Genomic DNA, 27415 nt, shown 5'->3' with positions numbered 1-27415 from the left:
TGAGCCCAGGAGTTGGAGGTTGCTGTGAGCTGTAATACCACGGCACTCTACCCAGGGGGACAGCTTGAGGCTCTGTCTCAAAAAAAAAAAAAACATACACAAGTCCATAAACATAATTCACCATATCAACAGAAGCAAAAACAAAGACCATATGATCCTCTCAATAGATGCAGAAAAAGCATTCAATAAAATTCAGCATCCTTTTCTAATTAGAACACTTAGAATTAGGCATAGGGCTTGCCGCCTGTAGCTCAGTGGATAGGGTGCAAGCCACATACATCAGAGCTGGTGGGTTCAAATCCAGCCCAGGCCTGCCAAACAACAATAACAATTACAACCAAAGAAAATAGCCAGGTGTTGTGGTTGGCGCCTATAGTCCCAGCTACTTGGGAGACTGAGGCAAGAGAATTGCTTATGCCCAAGAGTTGAAGGTTGCTGTGAGCTGTGACACCGTGGCACTCTACCCAGGGCAACAGCTTGAGACTGTCTCAAGAAAGAAAAAGAATTTAGGCATAGGGCACATTTCTGAATCTGATCGAAGCCATCTATGACAAACCCACAACTAATATTGTACTGAATGGAGTAAAACTGAAACTTTTTTTGGCTTTTTGAGACAGTCTCACTATGTCACCCTTGGTAGAGAACTGTGGTGTCACAGCTTACAGCAACCTCAAACTCTTGGGCTTCAGCAATTCTCTTGCCTCAGCCTCCCAAGTAGCTGGGACCACAGGTGCCCACCACAATGCCTGGCTATTTTGCTGTTGCAGTTGTCATTATTGTTTAGCTGGCCCAGGCCAGGTTCAGACCTGCCAGCCTCGGTGCATGTGGCTGGTGCCGTAACCACTATACTACAAGTGCCAAGCCAAAACTGAAAGCTTTTCCACTCAGAACTGGGAACAGACAAGGTTGTTCTCTATTGTCACTACTATTTAACATAGTGCTGGAAGTTCTAGCCAATACAGACAAGAAAAGGAAATAAAGGGCATCCAAATGGGAGCAGAGGAGGTCAAACTCTCAGTCCTTGCTGATGATATGATCTTATACTTAGAAAACCCCAAAGACTCAACCACAAGACTCCTAGAAGTGATGAAAAAACACAGCAATGTCTCAGGATGTAAAATCAATGTCCACAAATCAGTAGCCTTTGTATTTGCTAATAACAGCCAATATGAGAAGCTAATCAAGGACATAATTCCCTTCACAGTAACTTCAAAAAAATGAAATACCTAGGAATATACCTAATGAAAAAGGTGAAGGACCTCTACAAAGAAAATTATGAAATCCTAAGAAAAGAAATAGCAGAAGATATTAACAAATGGAAGAACAAACCATGCTCATGTCTGGGAAGAATCAACATTGTGAAAATGTCTATACTACCCAAAGCAATCTACAGATTCAATGCAATCCCTATTAAAATACCATCATCAGGTGGTGCCCATAGCTCAGTAGGTAGGGCGCCAGCCACAGACACAGAGACTGGCACGTTTGAACCCAGGCCAGCTAAAATCAACAATGACAACTACAATGAAAAAATAAACAGCTGGGCTTTGTGGTGGGTACCTGTAGTCCCAGCTACTTGGAAGACTGAGGCAAGAGAATCCTTTAAGCCAAAGAGTTTAAGGTTGCTGTAATCTGTGACACCATGGCACTCTATCAAGGGCAACATAGTAAGACTCTGTCTCAAAAAAAAAAAAAATTACCATTATCATACTTTCAAGATTGGAAAAAGTAATTCTTCGTTTTGTATGGAACCAGAAGAAACCCTGTATAGCCAAGGCAATTCATGGTAATAAAAACAAAGCTGAAGCCGGGGGCAGTGGCTCACGCCTATAATCTCAGCACTTGGGAGGCTGAGGTGGGTGGATTGCCTGAGCTCATGAGTTGGAGACCAACCTGAGCAAGAGCAAGACCCCCATCTCTAAAAAATAGCCAGGTGCTGTGGCAGGCGCTGTGATGAGCGCCTGTAGTCTCAACTGCCTGGGAGGCTGAGGCAAGAGGATCATTTCAATGCAAGAGTTTGAGGTTACTGTGAGCTAAGATGCCACAGCACTCTACCAAGGGTGACCAAGTGAGACTCTGTCTCAAAAAAAAAAAAAAAATGGGGGTATCACCTTACCAGACTTTTGGCTATACTACAAGGCCGTAGTGATCAAAACACCATGGTATTGGCACAAAAATAAAGACATTGACCAAGTGTCTTTGGAACCAAATAGAAAACCATGAGATAAAACTAATATCTTATAGCCACCTGATCTTTAATAAACCAAACAAGAGGCTCAGCGCCTGTGGATCAAGTGGCTCAAGTGGCTAAGGTGCTGGCCACGTACACCTAAGGTGGCAGGTTCGAATCCCCAGCCTGGGCCTGCCAAACAACAATGATGGCTGCAACCAAAAAATGGCCAGGCGTTGTGGCGGGCGCCTGTAGTCCCAGCTACTTGGGAGGCTGAGACAGGAGACTCGCTTGAGCCCAGGAGTTGGAGGTTGCTGTGAGCGTGATGCCATGGCACTCTACCCAGGAGGATAGCTTGATGCTCCGTCTCAAAAAAAAAATAAAAAATAAAAAAATTTAAAAAACCAAACAAGAATGTAGACTGGGGAAAAGAATCATCATTCAATAAATGGTATTGGGAGAACTGGATAATCCTATGTAAAAGACTGAAACAGGGGTGGCAACTGTAGCTTAAGCAATTGAAGCAACACCAAAAACACATTACTGGGATCTGATCAAACTAAAAAGCTTTTGCACAGCCAAGAGCACAGTAAGACAACCTTCAGAATGGGAGATTTTTGTACTTTGTACTGACAAAGGTCTGATAACTAGAATCTATAGAGAACTCAAACTAATCAATAAGAATAAATAACCCCATTTCTATGTGGGCAAAAGACTTGAACAGAAACCTCTCTGATGAAGACAGGTGCTAGGCCTACAAACACATGAAAAAATTCTCATCATCCTTAATCATCAGAGAAATGCAAATCAAAACCACTTTGAGGTATCATCTAACTCCAGTAAGATTAGCCCACATCACAAAATCCCAAAACTACAGATGTTGGTGTGGATGCAGAGAGAAGGGAATGCTTCTACACTGCTGGTGGGAATGCCAGCTAATACAACCTTTTTGGAAAGAAGTTTGGAGAACACTCAAAGAACTAAAAGTAGACCTACCGTTTGATCCTGCAATTCCTCTACTAGGTATATACCCAGATGATCAAAAATTATTTTACAACAAAGACATTTGCACCAGAATGTTTATTGCAGCCCAATTCATAACAGCCAAGACATGGAAACAGCCCAAGTGCCCATCGACCCATGAATGGATTAACAAATTATGGTATATGTACATCATGGAATACTATGCAGCCATAAAAAAGACGGAGACTTCACATCTTTTATGTTTACCTGGATGGAACTGGAACATATTCTTCTTAGTAAAGTATCCCAAGAATACTTTATTGGAAAATAAAGTATCCAATGTACTCAATACTACTATGAAATCAGTATATAACCACCTACACACTCATATGAATGGCAAAACATAACTATAGTCCATAAAGTAGAAGAGAAGAGGAGAGAGGAGTGGGGAGAGGGGATATGGGAAAAGGGAGGGTATTTGAGGGGACCTCACCTAATGTGCATAATACAGTGGTACATTTCAAAACTATTAAGAAATGAGTATAATTGAGATGGATGTGTTACTTAGTTCAATGTAAACATTTCACACTGTATATCGAAGCAGTACCCTGAACCCCATAAATGCATCAATGTACAAAGTTATGATTTAATAAAAAATTTTTTAAAATTAATTAAAACAGTACTTGGGGCCAGGTGCAGTAGCTCATGCCTGTAATCCTAGCACTCTGGAGGTCAAGACAGGTGGAATGCCTGAATGGGTTCGAGGCCAGCTTAAGCCAGAGTGAGACCTCATCTCTAAAAATAGCCGGGCATTGTGGCAAGTGCCTGTTGGCCCAGCTACTTGGGAGGCTGAGGCAAGAAAATCACTAAGGCCCAAGAGTTTGAAGTTGCTGTGAGCCAGGTGTCCTCAAACTATGGCCTGCGGGCCACACACAGCCCACCTAGGACATTTATCCAGCCCGCCAGATGTTTTTGCTACTGCTTCCTGTCCTGCTTAGCAGCCAACTCGTCCCGGGGCCCGCAGTTCAGCCCTCCAGTGGTCTGAGGGACAATGAACTGGCCCCCTGTTTTAAAAGTTTGAGGACCCCTGCTGTGAGCTATAACGCCACAGCACTCTACCAAGGGTGACAAAGTGAGACGCTGCCTCAAAATAAATAAATAAAAAAAACAGTATTCAGGGTATGGCACCTGTAGCAGTGCCCATAGCCCAGTATTCAGCTCCCCACCCTTCAGAAATTGGGCAGTTCTGCTTCCTCGATCAGCCTCTCATAGCCAGTCTTGTCTCCTGCTGCTCAGGCCCAACCCCTACCCCCACCCCTGCCACTTCAAAACCCTGTACCTAGTCCCATTGCATCTTAGCAGGAATATCCTTCACAGCTAGTAATCCTCAATCCATCAGCTACCAAAACTGAGTGCTATGCCCCAAGGCAGCCGTGGTGTCCCTGGACTGGTATTGTCCATGTTGGACAGGCCTGCTTCTCACTAAACAGGACTTTCTATTGTTGTACAGTCTGGTCTCTGCTTCCTTGTTTAGGGTCACTATATCCTCTCAACTGGGAGTGCTGGGGTGAGCACTGCTACCTGTGTCATCATCCAGGTAGTGGCATTGCTACCTGGAAAAAGCCACGTAAGAATGCCAGCTCTTTTCAAGTAGCAGTGCCACTTCCACACAAGGGCTAAAGGTAGTAGTGATGCAAAGGGGACGCAGGCATCCTGCAGATGTGTGCAAGGAAATAGGTTTATTCTCCAAGAGGTCACTTCTAGATTGTTCCATCCCTGTTCTTTTTTTTTAATGAGACAGTTTCACTGTGTGGCCCTTGGTAGAATGCAGTGGCATCACAGCTCACAGCAACCTCAAAATCTTGGGCTTAAACAATTCTCTTGCCTTAGCCTCCCAAGTAGCTGGGACTATAGGCACCTGCCTGGATTTCCTTATGAGGCTTTTTCTCTTGGCTTATAGGTGGCCACCATCTTGCTGTGAGCTCACAATGTTTCTTTGTGAGGAAAAAGTGAGCTTCTGGTGTCTCTTCCTATAAATACAGTGATCTTACTAAGTCAGTGCCACACTCTTAGGACCTCCTTTAACCTTAATTACCTTAAAAAGTCCTATCTCCAAATACAGTCACATTGTGGGGTAGGGTTCACGTAAGTTTGGGGGAACACTAACATTTAGTCCATAGCAGTTTCATGTTGTTTCTTACAAAAAAGCATAATAGGCTCGGCGCCTATGGCTCAAGTGGCTAAGGCGCCAGCCACAATACACCTAAGGTGGCAGGTTCGAATCCAGCCCAGGCCCGCCAAAACAACAATGACTGCTGCAACCAAAAAATAGCCGGGCGTTGTGGTGGGCGCCTATGGTCCCAGCTACCTGGGAGGCTGAGGCAGGAGACTCACTTGAGCCCAGGAGTTAGAGGTTGCTGTGAGCTGTGATGCCACGGCACTCTACCCAGGGGATAGCTTGAGGCGCTGTCTCAAAAACAAAAAAGCATAATATTTTCAGTTTTATTTTATGTCATCATTTAGTTTACTGGGATTTTTATTACTCTCAATTCAATGGGAAATCCAGCAGTATGATAAGGGAGGGATGGGGTGCCTTTGTTTTAGATCCTCTTGCCACCTGAGTACCTCCAGCTGACAGCATTCGAGAGCTAAACTTCTCATCCCCAAGGCTTCCTGGCCTGCCAGATAAGAGCCCTGGGAGAAGTAAGAGGCATGGGTGAGATGCTCTGGAACAGTCTACTGGAACTGAGTTTGCTATAATTTATGGTAACAAAGGTCTAATGACTATAATTATGCCAGTGATGGTGCCTTGGGAGGACAAAGGCATGGTGCTGAGGGAGCTGCAGCTGACACAAGGAGCAGCTGACAGAAAGTGAAGCCAAACTCACATGCTTGGGATGGTAGCATCCCCTGCAGTGACTGATGGTGGTGACTGAGGTACGGAGTTTTCCCAGATAACTTACTTTTTTTTCCTTTGGGGTAACTTACTTTTTAAAACTTTGCTTTTTCTCAGACACTTATATTGCAAAAATACATAACCTTAAAGAATAAGGCTTGTGCTGCACAATTGCCTCTCATGATGGCACCTTCAGGAAGCACACAGTTAACACCACCACAGGGCCCAAGTGCGATGGATATGTTGTCTGTGCCCAAATTTATACACATCTGGATGCTTCTGGTCTTTCATAATTACAAATACTGTGGTAGTGTGCCTCTTGTACATACATCTTTTTTATCCCTGTGGGATAAATTCTCAGAATAGGAATTTGAAGATCAATTCAGTCACCCACTTGCCATGGCCTCTGGCTCAGGGCCCACAACCCCACGCCAACTGCTGGGCACTGCCGAGAGCTGAAGCACCAGGGACTCACATCCATGGGTGTCACCCCCACCAGACAAGGTGTGGAAGGGGGATGCCCCAGCCTCAGGGCCACTGCCCTCACTTCTGCATTGTCACAAATGCCATCAACTAGCATGATGAGTGCCAAGGAGGACTAGGAGATGGAGCTAGAAGCATGACATTCTATTTATGAAGGAGATGAAAGTTTCTAGGAATTAAATCCAGTTTCATTTCAATAAAGGGTGAAAATGGTGATCCCAAAGCCTTCTTCTTTTTTTTTTTTTTTTTTTTTTTTTGGTAGAGACAGAGTCTCACTTTATTGCCCTCAGTAGAGTGCTGTGGCATCACACAGCTCACAGCAACCTCCAACTCCTGGGCTTAGGTGATTCTCTTGCCTCAGCCTCCCAAGTAGCTGTGACTACAGGTGCCCACCACAATGCCCGGCTATTTTTTTGTTGCAGTTTGGCCGGGGCCAGGTTTAAACCCACCACCCTTGGTATATGGGGCCAGTGCCCTATGCACTGAGCCACAGGCACTGCCCCCAAAGCCTTCTAAATAGAGATTTCCTAGACAGAAACATATCCCCAAATACCTCCAATTACATCTGTGAACACTTTTTTTTTTTTTAACAACACTATAAAGGCTATAAGGCAGCCTTTAGGCAGCTATAAGGCAAAGTATATTAGCCAAGTTACAGGAAGCAGTGGAAGTGAATCTTGGAACAGTGATGACCTATACATTATTTGAATATGCCAAGGATGATAAAGAGCAGTTCATGGAGAATCACTATCCCATTAATTCTTCAACATTGCTGAGCAATACAATCTCAATTGAAACTCCTAGCACAGGTGCGCCTGTGGCTCAAAGGAGTAGGGCGCCAGCCCCATATACTGGAGGTGACAGGTTCAAACCTGGCCCCGGCCAAAAACTGCAAAAAAAAAAAAAAAAAGAAAAGAAAAGAAACTCCTAGCACAGCCTCATCAAGTAATAAAAAAGACAAAAAGGAATGACTTTCAAAAGCCCAGACACTCAAGCTGACAGATCACAAAAGGGAACTTCCTTGGGGTCAGAACTGGGTTGATATTGTTAAGCATTTAAGCAAAACTGGCTCTAAAGATGATGAATAGTGCTTGGAATTGAAGACAAGGAAAACAGATTTTTTAAAAAGGAAACTGGGTTCACAATCTTTCTTTACTATTTTGTGGTACTAAAGTGGCTTTTTATAAAACTTTTTTTTTTTGAGACAGAGTCTCACCTTGTCATTCTTTGGGAGAGTACCATGGCATCATAGCTCATTGCAACCTCAAACTCCTGGGCTCAAGAGTCCTCTTGCCTCAGCCCACTGAGTAGCTGGAACTGCAGTAGCCTACCACAATGTCTGGCTATTTTTAGAGACATGGTCTCACTCTTACTCAGGCTGGTATTGAACTCTTGAGCTCAAGCAATCCACCTGCCTCAGCCTCCCAGAGTGCTAGGGTTACAGACATGAGCCACCGCACCCAGTGTAAATGATTTTCACAAACTTTTCTTAATAGACGGTGAAAATGTTACTGTTTAAATATACTTTAAGAAGCCTGTGGAGGCCAGGCACCATGGCTCACGCCCATAATCCTAGCACTCTGGGAGGCCAAGGCGTGTGGATTGCCTGAGCTCACTGGTTTGAGACCAGCCTGAGCCAGAGCAAGACCTTGTCTCTAAATATAGCCAGGAGTTGTGGTGAGTACCTGTGGTCCCAGCTACTGAGGAGGCTGAAGCAAGACAATTGCTTGAGCCCAGGAGTTTGAGGTTGTTGTGAGCTATGACACCTTGGCACTCTACCGAGGGTGACAAAATGAGACTGTCTCAAAAAAGTAAAACAAAAAAAAAAAAAAAGAAGCCTGTTGAGCTTTATGAATGGACAAATATGGGGAAAAGTAACCAGTGTTAAGTTATGTGATCTTATTCGAGTCTATGTGGTAGTTTTTAAAGGAGTTTAAGGCTGGATGCCAGTGGCTCACGTCTATAATCCTAGCACTCTGGGAGGCTGAGGCAGGTGGATTGCTTGAGCTCAGGAGTTCAAGACCAGCCTGAGCAAGAACACTGAGAGTGACAAAGTGAGACTCTGTCTCAAAAAAAAAGCCACAAGAATTTCTATGGGAGTTCTCATTTTGGTGAAGAAAACATTGGATGGTTTTGTAACTCTGCCTGGTGCAGGTTGTGCAGTTAGGTCAGCTTTTTTTCATTTGCACACAATTCTAGTCGTTTTTTCTCTGATGGAGGAGGTTGCTGTACAGTAGACATAAATGGAACTTCATTGTCAAGAGAGTCATCTTCAAGTGAGTGTAAGGAATCCTCTGAGTCAGACTCAGCATAATAGCCATCTTGAATAAGATATGCAGGTGTGTACAACAGAGAACCTGGCAATTATTTATTGCTCCACCTTTTTCATCTCCTGGGTCCTCATCAGAAACAGGTGCTATAGCATTTTCAGGTGGTCATGTCACTATAGCACTTGCTTCTATGCTGCCATCTGTCTCTAACAGGTCAGTTACTTCATGTAAACTTAGAGTTTTTTTGTTTTTTGGAGTTTTTTTTTGAGACAGAGCCTCAAGCTGTCCCCCTGGGTAGAGTGCCGTGGTATTACAGCTCACAGCAACCTCCAACTCCTGGGCTCAAGCGAGTCTCCTGCCTCCGCCTCCCAAGTAGCTGGGACCACAGGCGCCCGTCACAACGCCCGGCTGTTTTTTGGTTGTAGCCGTTATTGTTGTTTTGGCAGGTCCGGGCTGGGGATTTGAACCCGCCACCTTAGGTGTACGTGGCTGGCACCTTAGCTGGTTGAGCTATAGGCGCCGAGCCGTAAACTTAGAGTTTGAGGCATCCTGACACTTTTAAAATGATTTCAACTTAAAAAGGGGAAAGATATGATTAGTCCTGGTGGTAATATCTTTCCTAATGCTCCCAAAATGGAACATGCGAAAAAAAAAAAAAAAAGCCAAACTCATAACTAATATAATAATAATAACGTCAGTATTTTCTCTTTATAGCACAGTAGCATAACTAGTAGAGAAGTAACAGGAAAAAATTACTAGTATAAGATGTAGTATAGTAAAATTGTATTTACCTGCCTTTGGATGGTTCTTCAAAAATTTTCCAAAACTTCACATCACATTTTGACAAGCACACCAGTATCTATAGAAGTGACTAATTCAATTCATCATGCAATAACATGTACCCTCAGGAGGCAGACCTGTGTGAAAAATCAGACCTCGGTGATGACCTTGAGCAGCAAGATATAAATAACTCCCACATAACTTCTTGAGCATTCCAATAATGGAACATGAGACATAAGTGAGTTAATGCTTTCTTTCTGCCTTCTCCTCTGCCTACCCCTAATTGGCCTTCTCCTAGATAGAGGTTGAGATTTCTCACACACACACCCCTACCTGCCAATGACCCAAAGTGCAGACCTGCAGCCCAGACAGTTTGCTCAGCCCTCAACTCCCATTAAGCAGCTACTTCCCAGACACTTGGACACCCATGCTTAGCTGAGTCATGGGACCAGGCTGAGGCCACATTTTCACCTAGCCCCACCTCCACAAGCTGCTACTCTGTGCTATACTTGGGAAATGAGGTGCCATTAGTTTTTTGGGTTTTTTTTTTTTTTTTTTTTTTGAGACAGAGCCTCAAGCTGTCGCCCTTGGTAGAGTGCATCACAGCCGTGGCATCACAGCTCACAGCAAACTCCAACTCCTGGGCTCAAGCAATTCTCCTGCCTCCACCTCCCAAGTAGCTGGGACTACAAGTGCCCGCCATAACACCTGGCTAATTTTTGTTGCAGCCATCATTGTTGTTTGATGGGCCTGGGCTGGATTCAAACCTGCCAGCTCAGGTGTATGTGGCTGGCACCTGAGCTGCTTGAGCCACAGGTGGTGGCTCAAGTGGTGCCATTTGTTGTACTGCTCATGGTGGAATCTGGGAGTCATTCTGTACTCTTTTCTTCTCTTACACCCACATCCAGGGGCACAAGTCCCATGGATTCTCATTCTAACCACCCTGCAGCTGATCTGAGGTCCCCATTCAAATAGATGGTGGCTATTCCTTAACTATTTCCCCTGCCCCTCTCAGAGGAGCTGGGACAGCTTTTCTAAATCACAGGGACAATTGTCTTGTTTTTCTACTTATAGTCTATCAGTGGGCTTTTTACATCTTTCTTTTTTAGCATTTTTTTTTCTTTTGAAACAATGTCTCTGTCGCCTGGGCTAGATTATGGTGTCATCATAGATGCCTACAACCTCAAACTTCTGGGCTAAAGCAATCCTCCTGCCTCAGCCTCCTGAGTAGCTGGGACTACAAGTACACACTACCACAGTCAGCTAATTTTTCCATTTTCTGTAGATACATCTCCTTCTTATTCAGACTGGTCTCAAACTCCTGACCTCACGTGATCCTCCTATCTCAGCCCCCGAGAATGGTAGGATTACAGGCATGAGCCACTGTGCCTGGCCACTGGCACTTTTTTTTTTAGAAAGAGTCTCACTTTGTTGCCCTTGGTAGAGTGCCAGGGCACCATAGCTCACAGCAACCTTAAACTCTTGGGCTCAAGTAATTATCTTGCCTCGGCCTCCCAAGTAGCTGGGACTACAGGTGCCAGCCACAACACCCACCTATTTTAGAAACAAGATCTCACTCTGGCTCAGGCTGGCCTCAATCTGGTGAGCTCAGACAATCCACCCACCTCAGCTTCCCAGAATGCTAGGATTACAGTTGTGAGCCACCTCGCCTGGCCCACTGGCACTTTCTTGATGAGGATTTCCCCCAACAACTTGGGGCAGGCGGGAGGTGCCTGTGGCTCAGTGAGTAGGGCGCCGGCCCCATATACTGAGGGTGGTGGTTTCAAACCTGCCCCGGCCAAACTGCAACAAAAAAATAGCCGGGCATTGTGATGAGCGCCTGTAGTCCCAGCTACTCAGGAGGCTGAGGCAAGAGAATCACCTAAGCCCAGGAGTTGGAGGTTGCTGTGAGCTATGTGACGCTGCCACTGCACTCTACTGAGGGCAATAAAGTGAGACTCTGTCTCTAAAAAAAAAAAAAAACAACAACTTGGGGCAGACACACAGACCCACACCAGCCCAGTGTTGTGCCTGGGAAGCATTTGAGATGTGCCCTCCTCCTTGACACTTCTGGAGACTTGGTTCAAGGGTTCAGGCTTCCCCATCACCATGTTTCTTCCCTGTCCTGCCCAGGACCTGCTACCCATAGCCAAATTCTGCTCCCATGGGCTGTGCCAAGCTGCAGCCTGGCCTCCTTTTCTCTCTAGCCCAGCGGTTCTCAACCTATGGGGCCCGATCCCTTTGGGGGTCTCCTGCACATCAGATATTTATGATTCATAACAGTAGCAAAATTAGTTATGAAGTAGCAACAAAAATAATTTTATGGTTGGGGATCACCACAACATGAGGAACTGTATTAAAGGATCGCAGCATTAGGAAGGTTGAGAACCACTGCAACTGTACTCCTAAGAGTGGCACTTGGACCAGTGTCATAATGGGTTACTTGGGGGTTATTATCAGTTTTAGTAATAAAATGGAGGGTTTTGCATAAAATGGAGGGTTTGCATCTGAAAATGGTCAGATAGGACACCAGTGCTAATGTTTTGTTGTAGTTTGTTTTCTCTCCAGAAAATGAATCCTGATTTGTTCCTGTCTCTCTTATCTAGTGGTAAGCATCTGTGGCATTCAGGAAGAAGATACCCCGGATGCTCAGCTCACAAGGCTGGATAACATGCTGCTGGCCGAGGGTGTGTCCAGGCCGGAGAAGAGAGGAAGAGGACCGGTGGTGGTGGCCGGCACAGCAACACCAGGTGGCTGTCCAAATGACAATAGCATTGAGCACTCTGACTACAGGGCCAAGCTGTCTCAGATCCGACAGATTTACCACTCTGAGCTAGAGAAATATGAACAGGTGATCTTTCTACATGGAAGAGTTTCTGTCATGTGAATGCACATTTGTCAAAGCAAAACTTGGAACGCTAACCACCTTTCTTTTGTGGCGCAGAATAGGGAGTATACACAAAGGTGGTCAGTTTTACTGAAAGCCCTTTTCATTGACTTCTTAGTCACCAGCCTGTGTGTGAGCCACGGTAAGTGGCAGGTGGCTGGTTAGTCACAGGCTGGCCTGTCTGTGTCCCTACCCCAGGCCTGCCATGAGTTCACCATGCATGTCACCAATCTTCTCCGGGAGCAGAGCAGAATGAGACCCGTCTCCCCCAAGGAGATTGAGCACATGGTTGGCGTCATTCACAGCAAATTCAGTGCCATCCAGATGCAGCTGAAGCAGAGCACCTGTGAGGCCGTGATGACGCTACGCTCACGGTTCCTTGATGCCAGGTCAGGGACCACACACTGCCAAGACCCTGAGGGTGGGCTCTGAGGAAAATGGAGGGAATCAATGCTGGCTTGGGTTGGAGTTAGTCCTGGGGGTTCTGGCCCGACTATAGGCCTCACACAACCTCTTGGGAAGAAGATCCTGAAGTATTGATTGCTGTTTTTAGAATTGCTAGAAAACCACAGTTGGAGAGTCCCAACAAATTAACATGAACTGAGGCTATCTTTGCAGGCGTAAGCGACGGAATTTCAGCAAGCAGGCAACGGAAGTGCTGAATGAGTATTTTTATTCTCATTTGAGCAATCCTTACCCCAGCGAAGAAGCCAAAGAAGAGTTGGCCAGGAAGGGTGGCATCACAGTCTCTCAGGTGATGTCCTCTTCTGCCATGTACCCTGGGACCTATAAGGGGTGGCAGATTAAGTTTCATGAGGACAACCAGTGAAGTTAGTTAAATATGTGGACAGTGGGGAACAGGAGCCAAGTGTCCAGGCTCTGGGTCAGTCTGCTTAGGCTCAGGTCCTGGCTCTGCGCTATAAATGTGGGATTTAGGCAGGGGCTATCCTCCCTTAACTGTGAGAAAGCAGTGCAAGCTCACCGACCAAGATACCTAGAGACTCCTGAGGGACGATTGTGGAGTGTGAGCCCCCCGAAGTGATTGTGATGGGAGTGTGAGGTGATATGGGTGAAGCGTGTAGTTCTTGACCCTATAGCCTGCTTGTCTGCCACTAGTATCCTCTGTGTAGTTCAGGGCAACGGGGAGGATCTAAAGCAAATATCCCAGAGGGTTTTAACATGGGGACAGTAAGTCGAGGTCATACTCATGGGACAGTGTGAGTGTATAGAGTAGGGCCTGGCTGCAACACCCCCACTTGGGCAGGCACAGCCCTCTACTCTCTACTTTGCAGTTGAAGGGGCTAAGTTTCTAGCTGTTAGCCACCACGCTTTACCAGGCTAAGTCCAGCTATATCTCTGTAACAGAGAGCATTTGGAACCTCTCACGGTCACACAGGCAGCAAAATATCACAGAGATGCCAGTCACATCTCACTTTGCTCACTGGGTGAGCATACTTCTGTGGTATTGCCAGAAACAAGTGAAGAGCTAGAGCGAGGGACTATGCCTCTGGGTCCTCAAGGCCCTGGGACAAGCATCAGGCATGACTGCCCCTTGAGTATCACAAATAGTTGTCTGAAGAACAACCAGACTCACTTCAGGGCTGGGGCCTTTGGACAGAGATAGGTCTTGCATCTGAGATTTCATCTGGAGAGAGGGTTGGTTGCAGACAAGAGTTTGAAAAGCACCAGCCATGTTCCAGGAATTGTCCCACTGTGTGGTCTAGGCCCAAGACCTTACCTATCCTGCTCCACAGGAGAATTCTGTGGTAGGAACACTCTACTTTGGTGGGACCACCAGGTCTTGGGACATGAGGGCCTTTTTAATTCAGGATACAGATGTTATATAGGCTTTGAAGTTCACCCAAGGAGAGGTGAGGGAGCAGGGAAGGAATGATCAGGGAAAGATGTCATGGCTCAGGCCTCTGGACAACTCTAGGACACAGTCAGCTCCTGAGGCCCAGGCTGAAGAGACAAAAGTGAGAAAGGGAGTAGGTAGCCCAGCCAAGGTGGGGCTAGGAGAGCCCTGGACAACTGCAACTGCCTGAGTCAGAGTCCTGGGTGGGAAGTGGCTGGCAGTTCCTGAGTTACCTCAGGTGGAGAAGATGCATAGGCCCAAGCTGGTGCTGCCTCCACACCTAGATGGGGTGCCATTCCCCATGGATATGGCAGGCCCTAGCCAGGGGCCAACCTCTTCCAGCCACTGGGACTTCTTTTCCTCCCAGTGGCAGGTCCAGGGTTTTTGATCCTGCCATGCAGACAGCTTGCTGTTTGTCCCTCCAACGTGCCAAGGAAAGGTTATTTGCTGCCATTCTTTCTACTTCTTTGTGGAAATAGGTCTGCTTCCACAAAGAAGTTCTAGGGCATTCTTTGCATATAAATGGAAGCCAGTGCTTACCTCACTTAGGTCAAGAGAAAGTTACCTCATGCCCAGCGACAGGCAGGGAAGAGGCACTCTTAGGAGCGGAGAGTACATAGGCATCTTTCTGATACTGTAGAGACATTAAAGAAAAACTGTTTTGGTTTTTCTTTTAAGACAGAGTCTTGCTTTGTCTCTCTAGCCAGAGGGTAGTGGCACCTTCATACTTAACCTCAAACTCCTGGGCTCAAGTGATCTTTCTGCCTCAGTTTCCGAGTACCTAGGACTATAGGTGTGCACCACCATGTCCAGCTAATTTTTTCTATTTTTAGTAGAGATGGGGTCTCACTCTTGCTTAGGCCAGTCTCAAACTCCTGATGTCAAGCCATCCTCCCATTTGGACCTCCCAAAGTGTAGGAGTATAGGCATGAACCACCATGCCTGGCCAAGAACAAAGGAGCAAAGATTTTTTAAGGAGCAAAGATCATCCACAATCCTACTTATCACTCAGCAATTTCATTTTTGCTCATTACACTATTGCATATTGCACTTGCTTTGGGATATGGACCTGTGGCCCTGGATGGCCATCAGATGTGCCTTTAGGGAGGTTGCCCAGGGGTGCTCACCCAGGGATGATTCTGTTCCTGGAGACATTTTTGTCATCATGACTGTTCTTGATATCCAGTGGGTACAGGTTACAGGTCAGAGATGTTACTCAACCACCTACAATGCACAGGACACCTCCAGAGAGTGATCTAGCTCCATGCATCAGCAATGCTGCTGAGGGTGACAAGCCCCCACCCCAAGAGACTCCTGTGCAGTTTGGAGATGGGCTCAAATTCCATCTTAGTTCTGGACCAGTTCTTTTATTCCACTGAGCCTCTGCTTTCTTAGAGCATGGGTGTGATAACAGCTCCTTCCCAGGTCGTCATAAAGAGTAGGTGAAACAATATATGAAAAGTGCTTAGCTCAGTGCCTGGGTCATTACAGCTACCCTCCCAGAGTTCGTCTTTGTCATTTGCTAAGTTCTAGATTTGATCACATTCCATTGTTTCCCTAGACTGAACTCCCAGAAGTAGAGTTACCGGGTCCCAGGCTTCTTCCTGGCTCTTCCTTTCCCTGTAGAGCAGCGGTTCTCAATCTGTGGGAGGTGACCCCTTTGGGGGTCAAATGACCTTTTCACAGGGGTCACCTAAATACATCCTGCATATCAGATATTTATATTATGATTCATAACAGTAGCAAAATTACAGTTATAAAGTAGCAATGAAAATAATTTTATGGAGGGGGTCACCACAACATGAAGAACTATATTAAAGGGTTGCAGTATTAGGAAAGTTGAGAACCACTGCTGTAGAGGAATTCACAGTGTACCCTGCACCCTATTGCTACAGTGAGCTGCAAGTGGCACTTCTTTCTTGCATCCCTGAGCGTATCACAGACATCCTTGTTTTCCTTCCTTGTTCCAGCAGTGCCTGGTTCTTAGGCAGTAGAGTTTGTTTTTCTCTCTCTCTTTTTTTTTTTTTTGAGACGGAGCCTCAAGCTATCCCCCTGGGTAGAGTGCCGTGGCATTACAGCTCACAGCAACCTCCAACTCCTGGGCTCAAGCGAGTCTCCTGCCTCCGCCTCCCAAGTAGCTGGGATCACAGGCGCCCGGCACAAAGCCCGGCTATTTTTTGGTTGCAGCCGTCATTGTTGTTTGGCGGGTCCGGGCTGGGGATTCAAACCCGCCACCTTAGGTGTATGTGTCTGGTGCCTTAGCCGGTTGAACCACAGGCGCTGAGCCGTTTTTCTCTCTTAAGACACGCTGGGTCCAGGGTGTCCTCAACCCATGTGGACATTTCCCTGCGCCCATGGTTATCTGGTGGCACCTCTCAGGCCTTGCCTCTTAACCAGCTCCCAGACTGAGTATGTCCAAAGCCTATCATGTCTCATGCCGGGTCATTTCCTCCAACAACTTTCTGTGTGGGTATCCACAGGTCTCTAACTGGTTTGGCAATAAAAGAATCCGGTATAAAAAGAACCTAGGAAAGTTCCAAGAAGAAGCTGCTATCTACACGGGTAAATCAGCCACAGACATCACCGAAGTCAGGGTCCCAGGGAGCCACACCAGTTGCCCATCAACACCAAGCTCTGGTGAGTGAGGCTGGCCCAGCCCGGGGACCATTATCTTTTCCCACGTGTCCAGGACCACCAAACACCATGGGGGCAGCTGTCATGAGACCACCCTACCCCTCCCCAACTGGTCACTGTGTGTAACTCTTTCCTCTGTCTAAAATGTGAGATGTTGGTTTGTGTTGGCCATGATCCCAATGATACCTGCAGGCAGTGCTACTGCTAAGGGGACAGGAACACTGATACCAATAAGAACATGAGCAGTGGGGGGTGGGGGGGCTGCTCTCCTCCCTGAGCAAGTGCTCTCTCCCCTGCATGGGGCTTGGGAGGGGCAGAGGACAGATGCCTGGTTGGCAGGAGCCACATTCCCACCTGAGGGACTGCCATAACTCTACTGACGCTGGCTCCTGCTATACCACTCCCACCTCTTCCAGGTTCCTCTGGGCCCTTCCCACTGACCAGTGTCGGGGGTTCCTTCTTTCTCACCTTGCAGATGCTGGCATATCTCCAGCCCTCTCCTGGGAGAACCAACCTACAATCCCAGGTGAGTCTTGGGCATAGTCCCACAGAGCCCAGATGGGTGGCTGATCCTTAAAATGGGCCCTCTTGGGCTCGGCGCCTGTGGCTCAAGCAGCTAAGGCACTAGCTGGCGGGTTCGAATCCAGCCTGGGCCTACCAAACAACAATGACGGCTACAACCAAAAATTAGCCGGGCATTGTGGCGGGCACCTGTAATCCCAGCTACTTGGGAGGTGGAGGCAGGAGACTCACTTGAGCCCAGGAGTTGGAGGTTGCTATGAGCTGTGATGCCACGGCACTCTACCAAGGGTGACAGCTTGAGGCTCTGTCTCAAAAAAAAAAAAAAAAAATAGGCCTTCTTGTCCTCCACCTCCCAAACTTGCCTCAGGGAGGATCCCTGGAGGTCCCAGCAACCATGTGTGGTTCATGTTGTGACAATTGCAGTTTGGCTAAGCCACCTCCAGGAGCACAGCTCTGCAGGACTCATGCTGCAAAGACCATCCCCGTCATTCCTACCTCTGCCTGTGGCAGGATGGTAACTCGTGGCACCCACCAGGAGCAGTCAGTGGATACAGGCCCTCAAATGAGGGCTTTGGTTGTGGAAGGAAAGGATCCCCCATCCTGAGGGAGCATGGGGAGGAGGTAGCATCTATCCCTGGAGAGAAAGGGGCAGGCAGCTCACAGAGGAGGCCTGGAGGAAAGATAGGGTCCTTGTATTGCAAATGTGGGGCTCTGCTGGGCTCAGACTCACCACCGCCTTGCCAGGGCTGCAGTCCTAGCTGGGAAGAGGGCTTTGCACCAGCCCCTCCTTTTCTACTGTCTGATGAGGAGCTAAAGGTGCCCAACTTGGCCAGAGAGAGGATTCGTTTTGGGACTGACAAGAAAATGAGCCAGGGGTCTCAGGCAACTGACATGCCCACCTCTGAGAGGCCTTGGGACCTCCCCAGTCTCCCTGGATGGTCATGGGCACAACCTAGTTGCAGGTGAAGCTTGTGGGACCCTATATATGGATTGTCCTGAAGATACTGCACAGGCATGACCACCTTGGAGCAAGGCTGTACGGCATTGGCCAGGGCCCTGCAGAGTCCACATTTCCTTCATGGAGGTGACCCCTGCAGAGCCAGGCAGACCCCTCCTGACTTATCACCTCAGCCACTTGGGGGCTCAGAATGGACACACACCCTACACTGTCCCTGTAGTGGCAGTCCTCTTGCCCTTTGCACCACTATGGCTCAGTCCCATGGTTCATGCATAGCAGGTACAGGTGTGTATAACATGAGTTGGGGGTGAGGTTCCCAGCCATCACCAGCCCTGGACCCACCAGGCTTTCCTACCCACCCTATGTAGCCAGCTGGGAAGATGGGGTCCTGGTATAGATGCCACAGCCTTCAGGCACCTGTACCCATATTGTGCTCAGCATGGCTGCCTTATCCTGCCCTCATCTTTCAGAGCACCCTCCACTCCCAGTGACAGGCCCTATGAAGACCCCTCACTGACAGCTACCTTCCACTGTGCCCTACATAGCCTGGGCAAGCACAGATGCTCCATGGTAGAGCAGGTGGCCCTCTTTCGGCCCTGGGCATCAGCTCTCCCCTTCCCCATTAAGCTCTTCCTTTTGGGACACAGACCTACTATCCATTTTCCTGACTAAATGACAGGTATTGTGCATCCGTCCCAGGGCAGAGTAGCTCTTAACATCATGTCTGAGCTCCTCTCAGACTAACAGACCTAGTGTACGCCCTACCCATGACAGTGAGAGTAGGACCTATGGACGAATGTCCTATAGTGTCCTACACCATCCCTGTCTCACAGAAGGAGCCCCCAGCTCCTCATGATAAGGGGAGCCCTCCCCTGCCAGCCATGCGCCGTGTCCTCCTAGCTGCCGCTTCAGGCCAGTGTCAGGGCAGGGTAAAGAGCTTCTTCCCTCTCACTGAGTCTCGCCAGTGGGAGACTCTAGGCTCTAGGCTTGACCTTGTCTACATCAATCCTTTGCCAAAACCCATGGGGCTGCCAGTGGAAGCCATTTTTCCTGCTGGGGAAGCTTGTCCATGACACAGGTAAGGTGATAAGGCTGCCATGACCCAGGACTGACCACCCTGTCCCTTCTTTCCTCCCCTGGCTGTCCTTGAGGTTATCTGTTGGTGTGATCTGAGCCTTCCCAGGGGCCCCTGGAAGCCCTGCCTTGGGGATGTAAGGGCTGGTGGTCGTTTGTCTCATAGTCACTGCCTCTGATGTTCAGTCTCTGTCTTTTCAGGCCAGTGGTAGTTGGGAGGGGGCCACCCCTCCCACCCCCGCTGTTGACCACATCACCTGCTGGAGACCTTGGCAATGTCAACTCTGACTTATAATTAAGTTTGGGGGATGAGCAGGAAGGAGAGCCACATAGGTTCCTGTGCATTGCTAGCACTTGAGTTGTTACTGCACGTGTACCTGATGACCTCAGAACACCCAGGACAACTGGAGGTGGTGATCCTCAGCCCCTAGTTCCTGGCCTCAGCCTGCAGCGCCAGCCTACTTATCTGCTAGAGTTCAAGATGGCCAGGAATGGCACTTAATTCTCCCACCTCAGTTGTTTTCTTAATAGTAATTTTATGGTAAGACTGAATTGTCTCTTCTAGGACTTGTCACAAATTTCCCATTAAAATTTTTGGCTTATTAAAAAAAATACTTTTTGGCTTATTTTAATTTGGATATTTGTTCACTACACAGATGTGTTTCAGGTGGTAGTTGTAGGCATCGATCACAACTGTAAGTGTCTCACACAATGTGCTTCTGCTGCTCACCTATGTTACCATCTACCTACTTCCCACATGGTGTGTGGTTATCTCATTATGTTCTGATTTAAATCTGTCCTAAGCTCAACATTTCAGTTGGAATTAGTTTTTCACTTTGTTTTGTTTTTGCTGTTTTTCTGTTTTGTGTTTGGGGGGGTGGGTTGAGACAGTTTCACTTTGTCGCCCTCAGTAGAGTGCTGTGGTATCATAGCTCACAGCAAACTCAAACTCTTGGGCTCAAGAGATCCTCTTGCCTCAGCCTCCCAAATACTGGGACTACAAGCACCCACCACAATGCCCAGCTATTTTTAGAGACAAAGTCTCACTCTTGCTTAGGTTGGTCTCAAACTCCTGAGCTCAAGCAATCCACCAGCCTTGGCCTCCCAGAGTGCTAGGATTCAGGCGTGAGCCCCTACACTCAGCCTGTTTTTATGGGGGGGGGTTGTTTGTTTTTAGTTGAAATGTCATTACATTTCTTATGTCATAACAAAAGCTTTCTGAATACTTTCCTGCACTCTGTGTTATGAGGTCTCACCGGCCCATTTCTGGCCAAGGCTTAATGCTCAGCATCCCTGTATCCTGGGTCTCCCTTTTCTGTCATCTGCCTGAACCTTCAGATACCCTCTGCTTGAACTCCCGGTCCTCTGTTTGAACCTTCCTCATCTCCTTCCCAGCCATTGCCAGGTCATGACTTCCTCACCTGCAAATGGGGAATGTGCTGCCAAGCCTGGAGCAAATGTTCCCTGCCCACCCTCATCAGTCAATGTCATGGCACCCCAACCCCATCCCATCAGCTGCCGCCATGACCAGTGTCTGAGCTTCTGTCCTGAGTTTTCCATCCCTTGACATGGCTCAGGAAGGCTTTCGTGTGCCTCCACACCAGTTCACTCTAGGTCCTGGCCAGCTGGACACCCTAGTGTCCTCTGGTTCCTAAACTGAAGGGCCCTACCCTTTTGAGGTCCTGCCATCCTCCTCTCCCCTTGAATACCAGAACCTGTCAGGCACCACCATGGAGCTGACACATGCTGAGCTGATGGGGGTGTCCTCGCCTGGCTCTGTGAGGGCTACAGATCAGGGGCTGTTCCATGAGTCCTGAGAGTATAACTGCCACAAATGAGGGAGGGTTGGTCCTACCTCTGATCCCCAATGGGCTCCAGTGAGGCCCCAGCTCTAGCTACCTGCAGACCTAGCCCCTGCCCCTGCCCCTGCCCCGGACTCCAGAGTCTCTCAGCCAGGGGATCTACCAGGCCCCAGACCTCTGTGCGCTGTGGTCAGGTAGCTCCTGCCAGCTGTGTCACCACACTGTCTCCACATGCCTCCAAGAGCCAAGAACAGGATTCCAGCTGCACATAGTACCAAAGGGCATAGGAAAGTACCTGGGCACTCCCTGACTTGTCCTGACTCCTTCCCCAGGTTTGTCCTGCTGCAATGATCTAATAGGACACCCCAGCTTAATGTGGCTCCACTTTTCACCAGCACGTGCTGTTGCCCACCTCACTCTTCCCCATGTGATATATCCTGGATATTTTTCCTCATCTATTCCAGAGAGGCCTCTGTGTCTCTCATGTGGTCCCAAGTATAGGATGTTTAGGGAATTCCCATCTTTGCTGCTCCCCGAAGTTTAGCCTTATCATAGAGTTGATCGCATTACCACCCTCCTTCCTTCCCTCATTGCCTCGCATGATGTCAGGGCAGACCGGGAGAGCCATCAGAGAACCACCCCAGTGCAACTGTGATGTTTCCCCTAAACTTTCCTATGGGAGGCGCCCTGATCGTCACCCCCATCCTGACCAGCATGAGCAGTTTGGGTGCTCAGCAGCCATAGAGCAAGGGCCCTGGACTCTCCACAGCCTGGAATGTTGTGGGGCCGGGGCGTAAATGGAGGGGAAGAACATCTAAGGATAGAAGGGGAGATGTGGTCCCTCTGCCCACTCTGGGCCATAGCTGGGTCAGCTTGTGATCCTCCCCACAGTGGCTTATCTGGCTTTTCTTTCTTTTTCTTTTTGAGATAGTCTCACTCAATCACCCTTGGTAGAGTGCTGTGGCATCTTAGCTCATAGCAATGTCATACTCTTGGGTTCAAGGATCCCAGCCTCAGCCTCCCAAGCAGCTGGGACTTCAGACACCTACCACAACGCCCACCTATTTTTTAGAAATGGGGTTTCTTTCTGATGGAGACCAATCAGGTTGGTCTCAAACTCGTGAGCTCAGGCAATCCACCTGCCTTGGCTTCCCAAGTGCTGGGATTACAGGCCTGAGCCACTATGCCCGGCCTCCTTATCTGGGTTTTCTATCATTTGTAGCCAGAAGATCAAAGTGACTACCTCTCCTTGCCCTTAGTTTCTTTTGTCAGTCTTTGGAAGGCTTGAGGCATGAGGACTGCCTTGAAGCCAGAAGTTCAAGGTGGCTCACAGCCGTACTTTGAAAGGATCTTTTGAGGCTAGGAGCTCAAGACCAGCCTGGGCAACATAGTAAGACTCCATCTCTACAAAGAATAAAAATACTTGAGGGGGCGCCAATAGCGCAGTGGTTAGGGTGCCAGCTACATGCACCAGAGCTGAAGGGTTCAAACCCAGACTGGGCCTGCTAAACAATAACAACAACAACAATAACAAAAAATAGCTGTGCATTGTGGCAAGCACCTGTAGTCCCAGCGACTTGGGAGTCTGAGGTAAGGGAATCGTTTGAGCCCAAGAGTTAGAAGTTGCTGTGAGCTGTGATGCCATTGCACTCTACAGAGGGCAACAAAATGAGACTCTGTCTCAAGAAAAAAAAAAGGGCTCGGGGCCTATAGCTCAACCAGCTAAGGCGCCAGCCACGTACACCTAAGGTGGCGGGTTCGAATCCCCAGCCCGGACCCACCAAACAACAATGACGGCTGCAACCAAAAAATAGCCGGGCGTTGTGGCGGGCGCCTGTGGTCCCAGCTACTTGGGAGGTGGAGGCAGGAGACTCGCTTGAGCCCAGGAGTTGGAGGTTGCTGTGAGCTGTAATGCCACGGCACTCTACCCAGGGGGACAGCTTGAGGCTCTGTCTCAAAAAAAAAAAAAAGAAAAAAAAAGAATAAAAATACTTAACCAGGCAGTCAGACAAGGTCTTGTTCAGAGTCTTCAGTCAAGGAAGCCATCCAAGAGGTCTAGGCAGGCATCTACATTTTCACCTGCTTCTGGACTAGGCTGATGCTCTGACCTGGTTTCTGGGCAGGTAGGCTGCTAATATTCTCTTTGATCCACACATTAATTCCCCTCCCTGAACAAAGGGAACTCCTTTCTATTGTTCATTGTGCAAATTGGCAATGGATTACAGATAAAAGGAGCTGCCCTTCGGGTTATACTATTTCAGATAGTGGTTAAATACCTGAGTGTGTGATCTTGACTAGAGTAACCATCCCTGCTAGGTGTGGACCACATATCATCCATCACATGCTGCCTGCCAGCCAAGATGCGATGCTGGGCCATCAGATCTCTTCTAGGTTCCTTATTTGGGAATAGTGAGATGCTGAAAAGTGAGGAGTAACACTTTTGATCTCTTTTTTTTTTTTTGAGACAGAGCCTCAAGTTGTCACCCTGGGTAGAGTGCCATGGCATCACAGCTCACAGGAATGTCCAACTCTTGGGCTCAAGCAAGTCCCCTGCCTCAGCCTCCCAAGTAGCTGGGACCACAGGCACCCGCTATAACGCCGGTCATTTTTTGGTTGCAGCCATCTTTGTTGTTTTGTCGGGCCTGGGTTGGACTTGAACCCTCCACCTCAGGTGCATGTGGCCGGCGCCCCAGCCACTTGAGCCACAGGCACCGAGCCAACACTTTTGATCTCAAAACATATCCCAATCTGTACAAGCCTGACCTTAGGCGCTAGGGGACTTGCATTTTCAGGAACACTGGAGCAGCCTTGAAGGAGACTCCTACTGGCCCATGATTGCACTGATTTGTGCTAGAATCACCAGCAGAGGCCGAGACTGCCAGAAAAAGTTTGAGGAGGGAATTAGTGCTGTTCTCACTTCCCTCAACTGTAGACCCTACCTTGCCACCTATCTGGCAGGCTCTTAGCAGCTCCTGCTGTCCCCTTCAGATGCCCCTGGTTTGATCCAACTACCTGGCCAGGGCCTTCTCACACCAGGGACACCTGTCAAGGGGGCCAGACTTTGCCAGCAGCCATCCAGACCTCTCAGAACCCAACATAGGACTGGGAGTCCTGGGATCAAGTTCTGAGTCTGCCTCCTGCATGCTCCCCTCCCTGAGCTTGTTTCCCCCTCTGTGAAATGGGAAGTGTAGGGCCTGGTGGGAACATCATGCTGAGCCGTATCTGTGCAGGGGTGCTCTCATGAGATCGGAAGTATGTTGTCCCATTTTGCTTACAGGGAGAGAGGGAGGCCACTGTCTGCCAGGCTGTGAAGGCTGGAGGGCAGACGAGCATATCTCCCCGCCCCATTCTCCTCTGTGCCACCAGGGGGCGATCCTACAACACAAACCAGGCATGTTTACCAACAAGTCCTGGATTCCTTTCCCTCATAATCCAGTTCCTCTGCTCCTTTACCCCACTGTGCCCTATGAGGTCTTTGAGGTCATTGCCTTTGGTACCAACCCCCTCCAGAAGCACATTCCTACCACAGGGCCTTTGCACTGGCTGTTTCTGCTGCCTGACTACCCTCTCCTCCCCTCTTTGCTGGCTAACTGCTGTCCCCTTCCCTAAGACCCCTCATGGTAGCTCATGCCTATGATCCCAGAACCCTGTGAGACTGAGGCAGGGGCACTGCCTGAGCTCACAGGTTAGAGACTAGCCTGAGCCAGAGAGAGACCCTGCTTCTAAATATAGCCAGGCATGTGATAGGCGCATGTAGTCCCAGCTACTTGGGAGGCTGAGGTAAGAGAATTGCTCTTGAGCTATGACATCATTGCACTCTATCAAGGGCGACAAAGTGAGACTCTGTCTCAAAAAAAGGAAAAAAGAAAGAAAAGACCCCTCTCTTCTGGGCCCATCTCCTATTCCCAGGCCCTGATGCCCCAGAGTCCCTGACTCCCTACTACTCCTCCCCAGCTTTCTTACCCAGCTGCTGCTCCTCACCAGCCAGCCAGAGCCCCAGACCTCAGAGGCTGGGCAAGGGACCTTGTCATTTCTCTCGACTGACAACTTCATTCTAATCCTTTATCCTGGGGTAGAGAAGGGGGCAGCTATGGGCCTGGCCCTGGCTGATCTTGCTCTAGGCCCATCTCCCCCACACCTTGGGCCTGGAATCACCCCCTTCCCCACTCAGGGAGAAGGCAGGGTGAGGGTTATGTGACTCTGGAAACAAAGTTGTCCCTCTCTGGGACTCAGCCTTACACCTACCTGGCCAATGGGGATTTTCTGAACAGAAGCAGTCCATGGGGAGGAGGAAAGAGGGAGGAGAGGAATGCTTTAAGTTGGGGGGAGGTCTTTGACCTCAATCACCCCCATCAAGTTTTTGGTCTAAGTTTCCCTATAGTATCTGGTTTAATTTTGAGATCTCTACTGGGAAAGGAGAAAAATGCATGGAGAAAACACTTGGGTTATAGCCCCACCTCTTCTTAGGATCTTGGCATTGTCCCACTTCATTCAAGATCTAACTCTGGGGCAGTGCCTGTGGCTCAGTGGGTAGTGCGCCAGCCTCATATACCAAGGGTGGCAGATTCGAACACGGCCCAGACAAACTGCAAAAAATATATAGCCAGGCGTTGTAGTGGGTGCCTATAGTCCCAGCTACTCAGGAGGCTGAGGCAAGAGAATCGCCTAAGCCCAGGAGTTGGAGGTTGCTGTGAGCTGTGATGTCATGGCACTCTACTGAGGGTGATAAAGTGAGATTCTGTCTCGGAAAAAAAAAGACATAACTCTGGCCCCTCTCCCCTTATCTGGCCTCACCTTTGTTGGTGCTCTGGCCTGGCCCGAATCACGGCACCACCTCCTTTCACTATGAGGCTCCCCTGCTCTTCCTGCTGTTTTCCAGGAAAGCCTTCAGGGTCAGTTGGGACAGAGGAGAGAATCAGAAACATTGGCCTTGGTGGATTTTGCTGCAGTCCCTGGTCCCTAGATCTCTTTCCCAGGCCCTGGGTGAGTGGGGCATAGGTATAAAACTCTTTCAGGTTCCCCTCCAACCTCAAATAACAGTCACAACCACCTTCCTTCCAGGGTCACCAATAAGGGTGTGATTCTAAAAATCGGAGTTCAGAAGTCTTGCACATGGGAATTCAGAGATTCTTCATACCTAAACCTTAGTAGACATTTCCAGATCCCCAGAGGAACCCCCAAAGCCAAGTCACAGAGAAATATCAAGGCCAAGTTAGGGTGCACAGTGGAAAATTCAAGTTCCCCCCTTGAATAGAGCAATTTCAAGATCTCCCATATCAAGTTTCAAGGGCCCCTTCATCAGTGTTTGTTAAGGCCCTCAGTCTGTAGGGAACATTTCTGTTCTCCTATGACTCCAGGGGACATTTCAAGGCCCAATACACCAGGGCCCTCAGCAAAGTTTGGAGACCTCCAAACTCTAGTGAGGAAATTGAGACGCTGATTTGGGTACCTTGGGAAGTTTTAACCTCCCTCACCCAACACTAGTGCAAAGTCCTCCTGTGGGTGGCAGTCCTTCCTGAGACTGCCTGGGACACTCTAACTCAAATTCCTGCCCTCTCCTGTGTGTTACTGAGGGTGACAGTTGCAGCACTAGTGACTAAGCACCTACTATGTGCCAACCTTGCATTCACCAATACCTGAAGAGGCCTTTTTTAGCCCAGTCCCCAACTGGGGAAACAGTTTTTGTGGGGACAGGGCCTGGCTCTAACCTAAGAGGCTTTTTGTACCCAGGAGCATCTATATTGATCCAGTAGGGCAGTGGTTCTCAACCTTCCTAATACCTCAAACCTTTCATACAGTCCAAAGGGGTCATGACCCGCAGGTTGAGAACTGCTGCATTAGGGGGACCACAGGAGCCATCCAAGGTGTGTGAACAGGGGAGTAACCCAAACACTGTGCTGCCCCGTGTGGCCAGGGCTGTAGCTCCCGCATTGGCCAAGAGGCCAAATGAGGTTGCCCAGGCCCTTGTACTGGAGCCAGCAGGGAACTGGGCCCTATTTCCAGAATCTGCCATGGTACCCTCTAAAGGGGAAAGTGAACCCCCTGAGCTTCAGCTTCTTTTCTTTTTTTTCTTTTTCTTTCTTTCTTTCTTTTCTTTTTTCTTTTCTTTTTTTTTTTTTTT

The 27415-nt window shown here is 48.4% G+C and overlaps 1 protein-coding gene and 1 pseudogene across 1 annotated transcript in view; both read left to right on the top strand.

Annotated features, from left to right (window-relative positions):
* The window catches only part of PBX4 (PBX homeobox 4), a 59396-nt gene extending 42447 nt beyond the window's left edge, over positions 1 to 16949 (top strand). Inside the window, exons 3-6 of the mRNA XM_012809413.1 lie at positions 12169 to 12413; positions 12648 to 12838; positions 13068 to 13203; positions 16785 to 16949. Coding sequence (XP_012664867.1) covers positions 12169 to 12413; positions 12648 to 12838; positions 13068 to 13203; positions 16785 to 16949 — 737 coding nt within the window. The remainder of the gene's footprint in view (positions 1 to 12168; positions 12414 to 12647; positions 12839 to 13067; positions 13204 to 16784) is intronic.
* Positions 6611 to 7600, top strand: LOC100941277 (annotated as a pseudogene).
* Positions 16950 to 27415: the final 10466 nt, after the last annotated feature.

The sequence above is a fragment of the Otolemur garnettii genome, unplaced genomic scaffold, assembly GCF_000181295.1.
Source record: "Otolemur garnettii isolate 467f Iridium unplaced genomic scaffold, OtoGar3 scaffold00105, whole genome shotgun sequence".
Taxonomy (NCBI): Eukaryota; Metazoa; Chordata; class Mammalia; order Primates; family Galagidae; genus Otolemur; species Otolemur garnettii.
The sequence above is the reverse complement of the archived record's forward strand: the minus strand, read 5'-3'. Positions and strand labels throughout refer to the sequence as shown.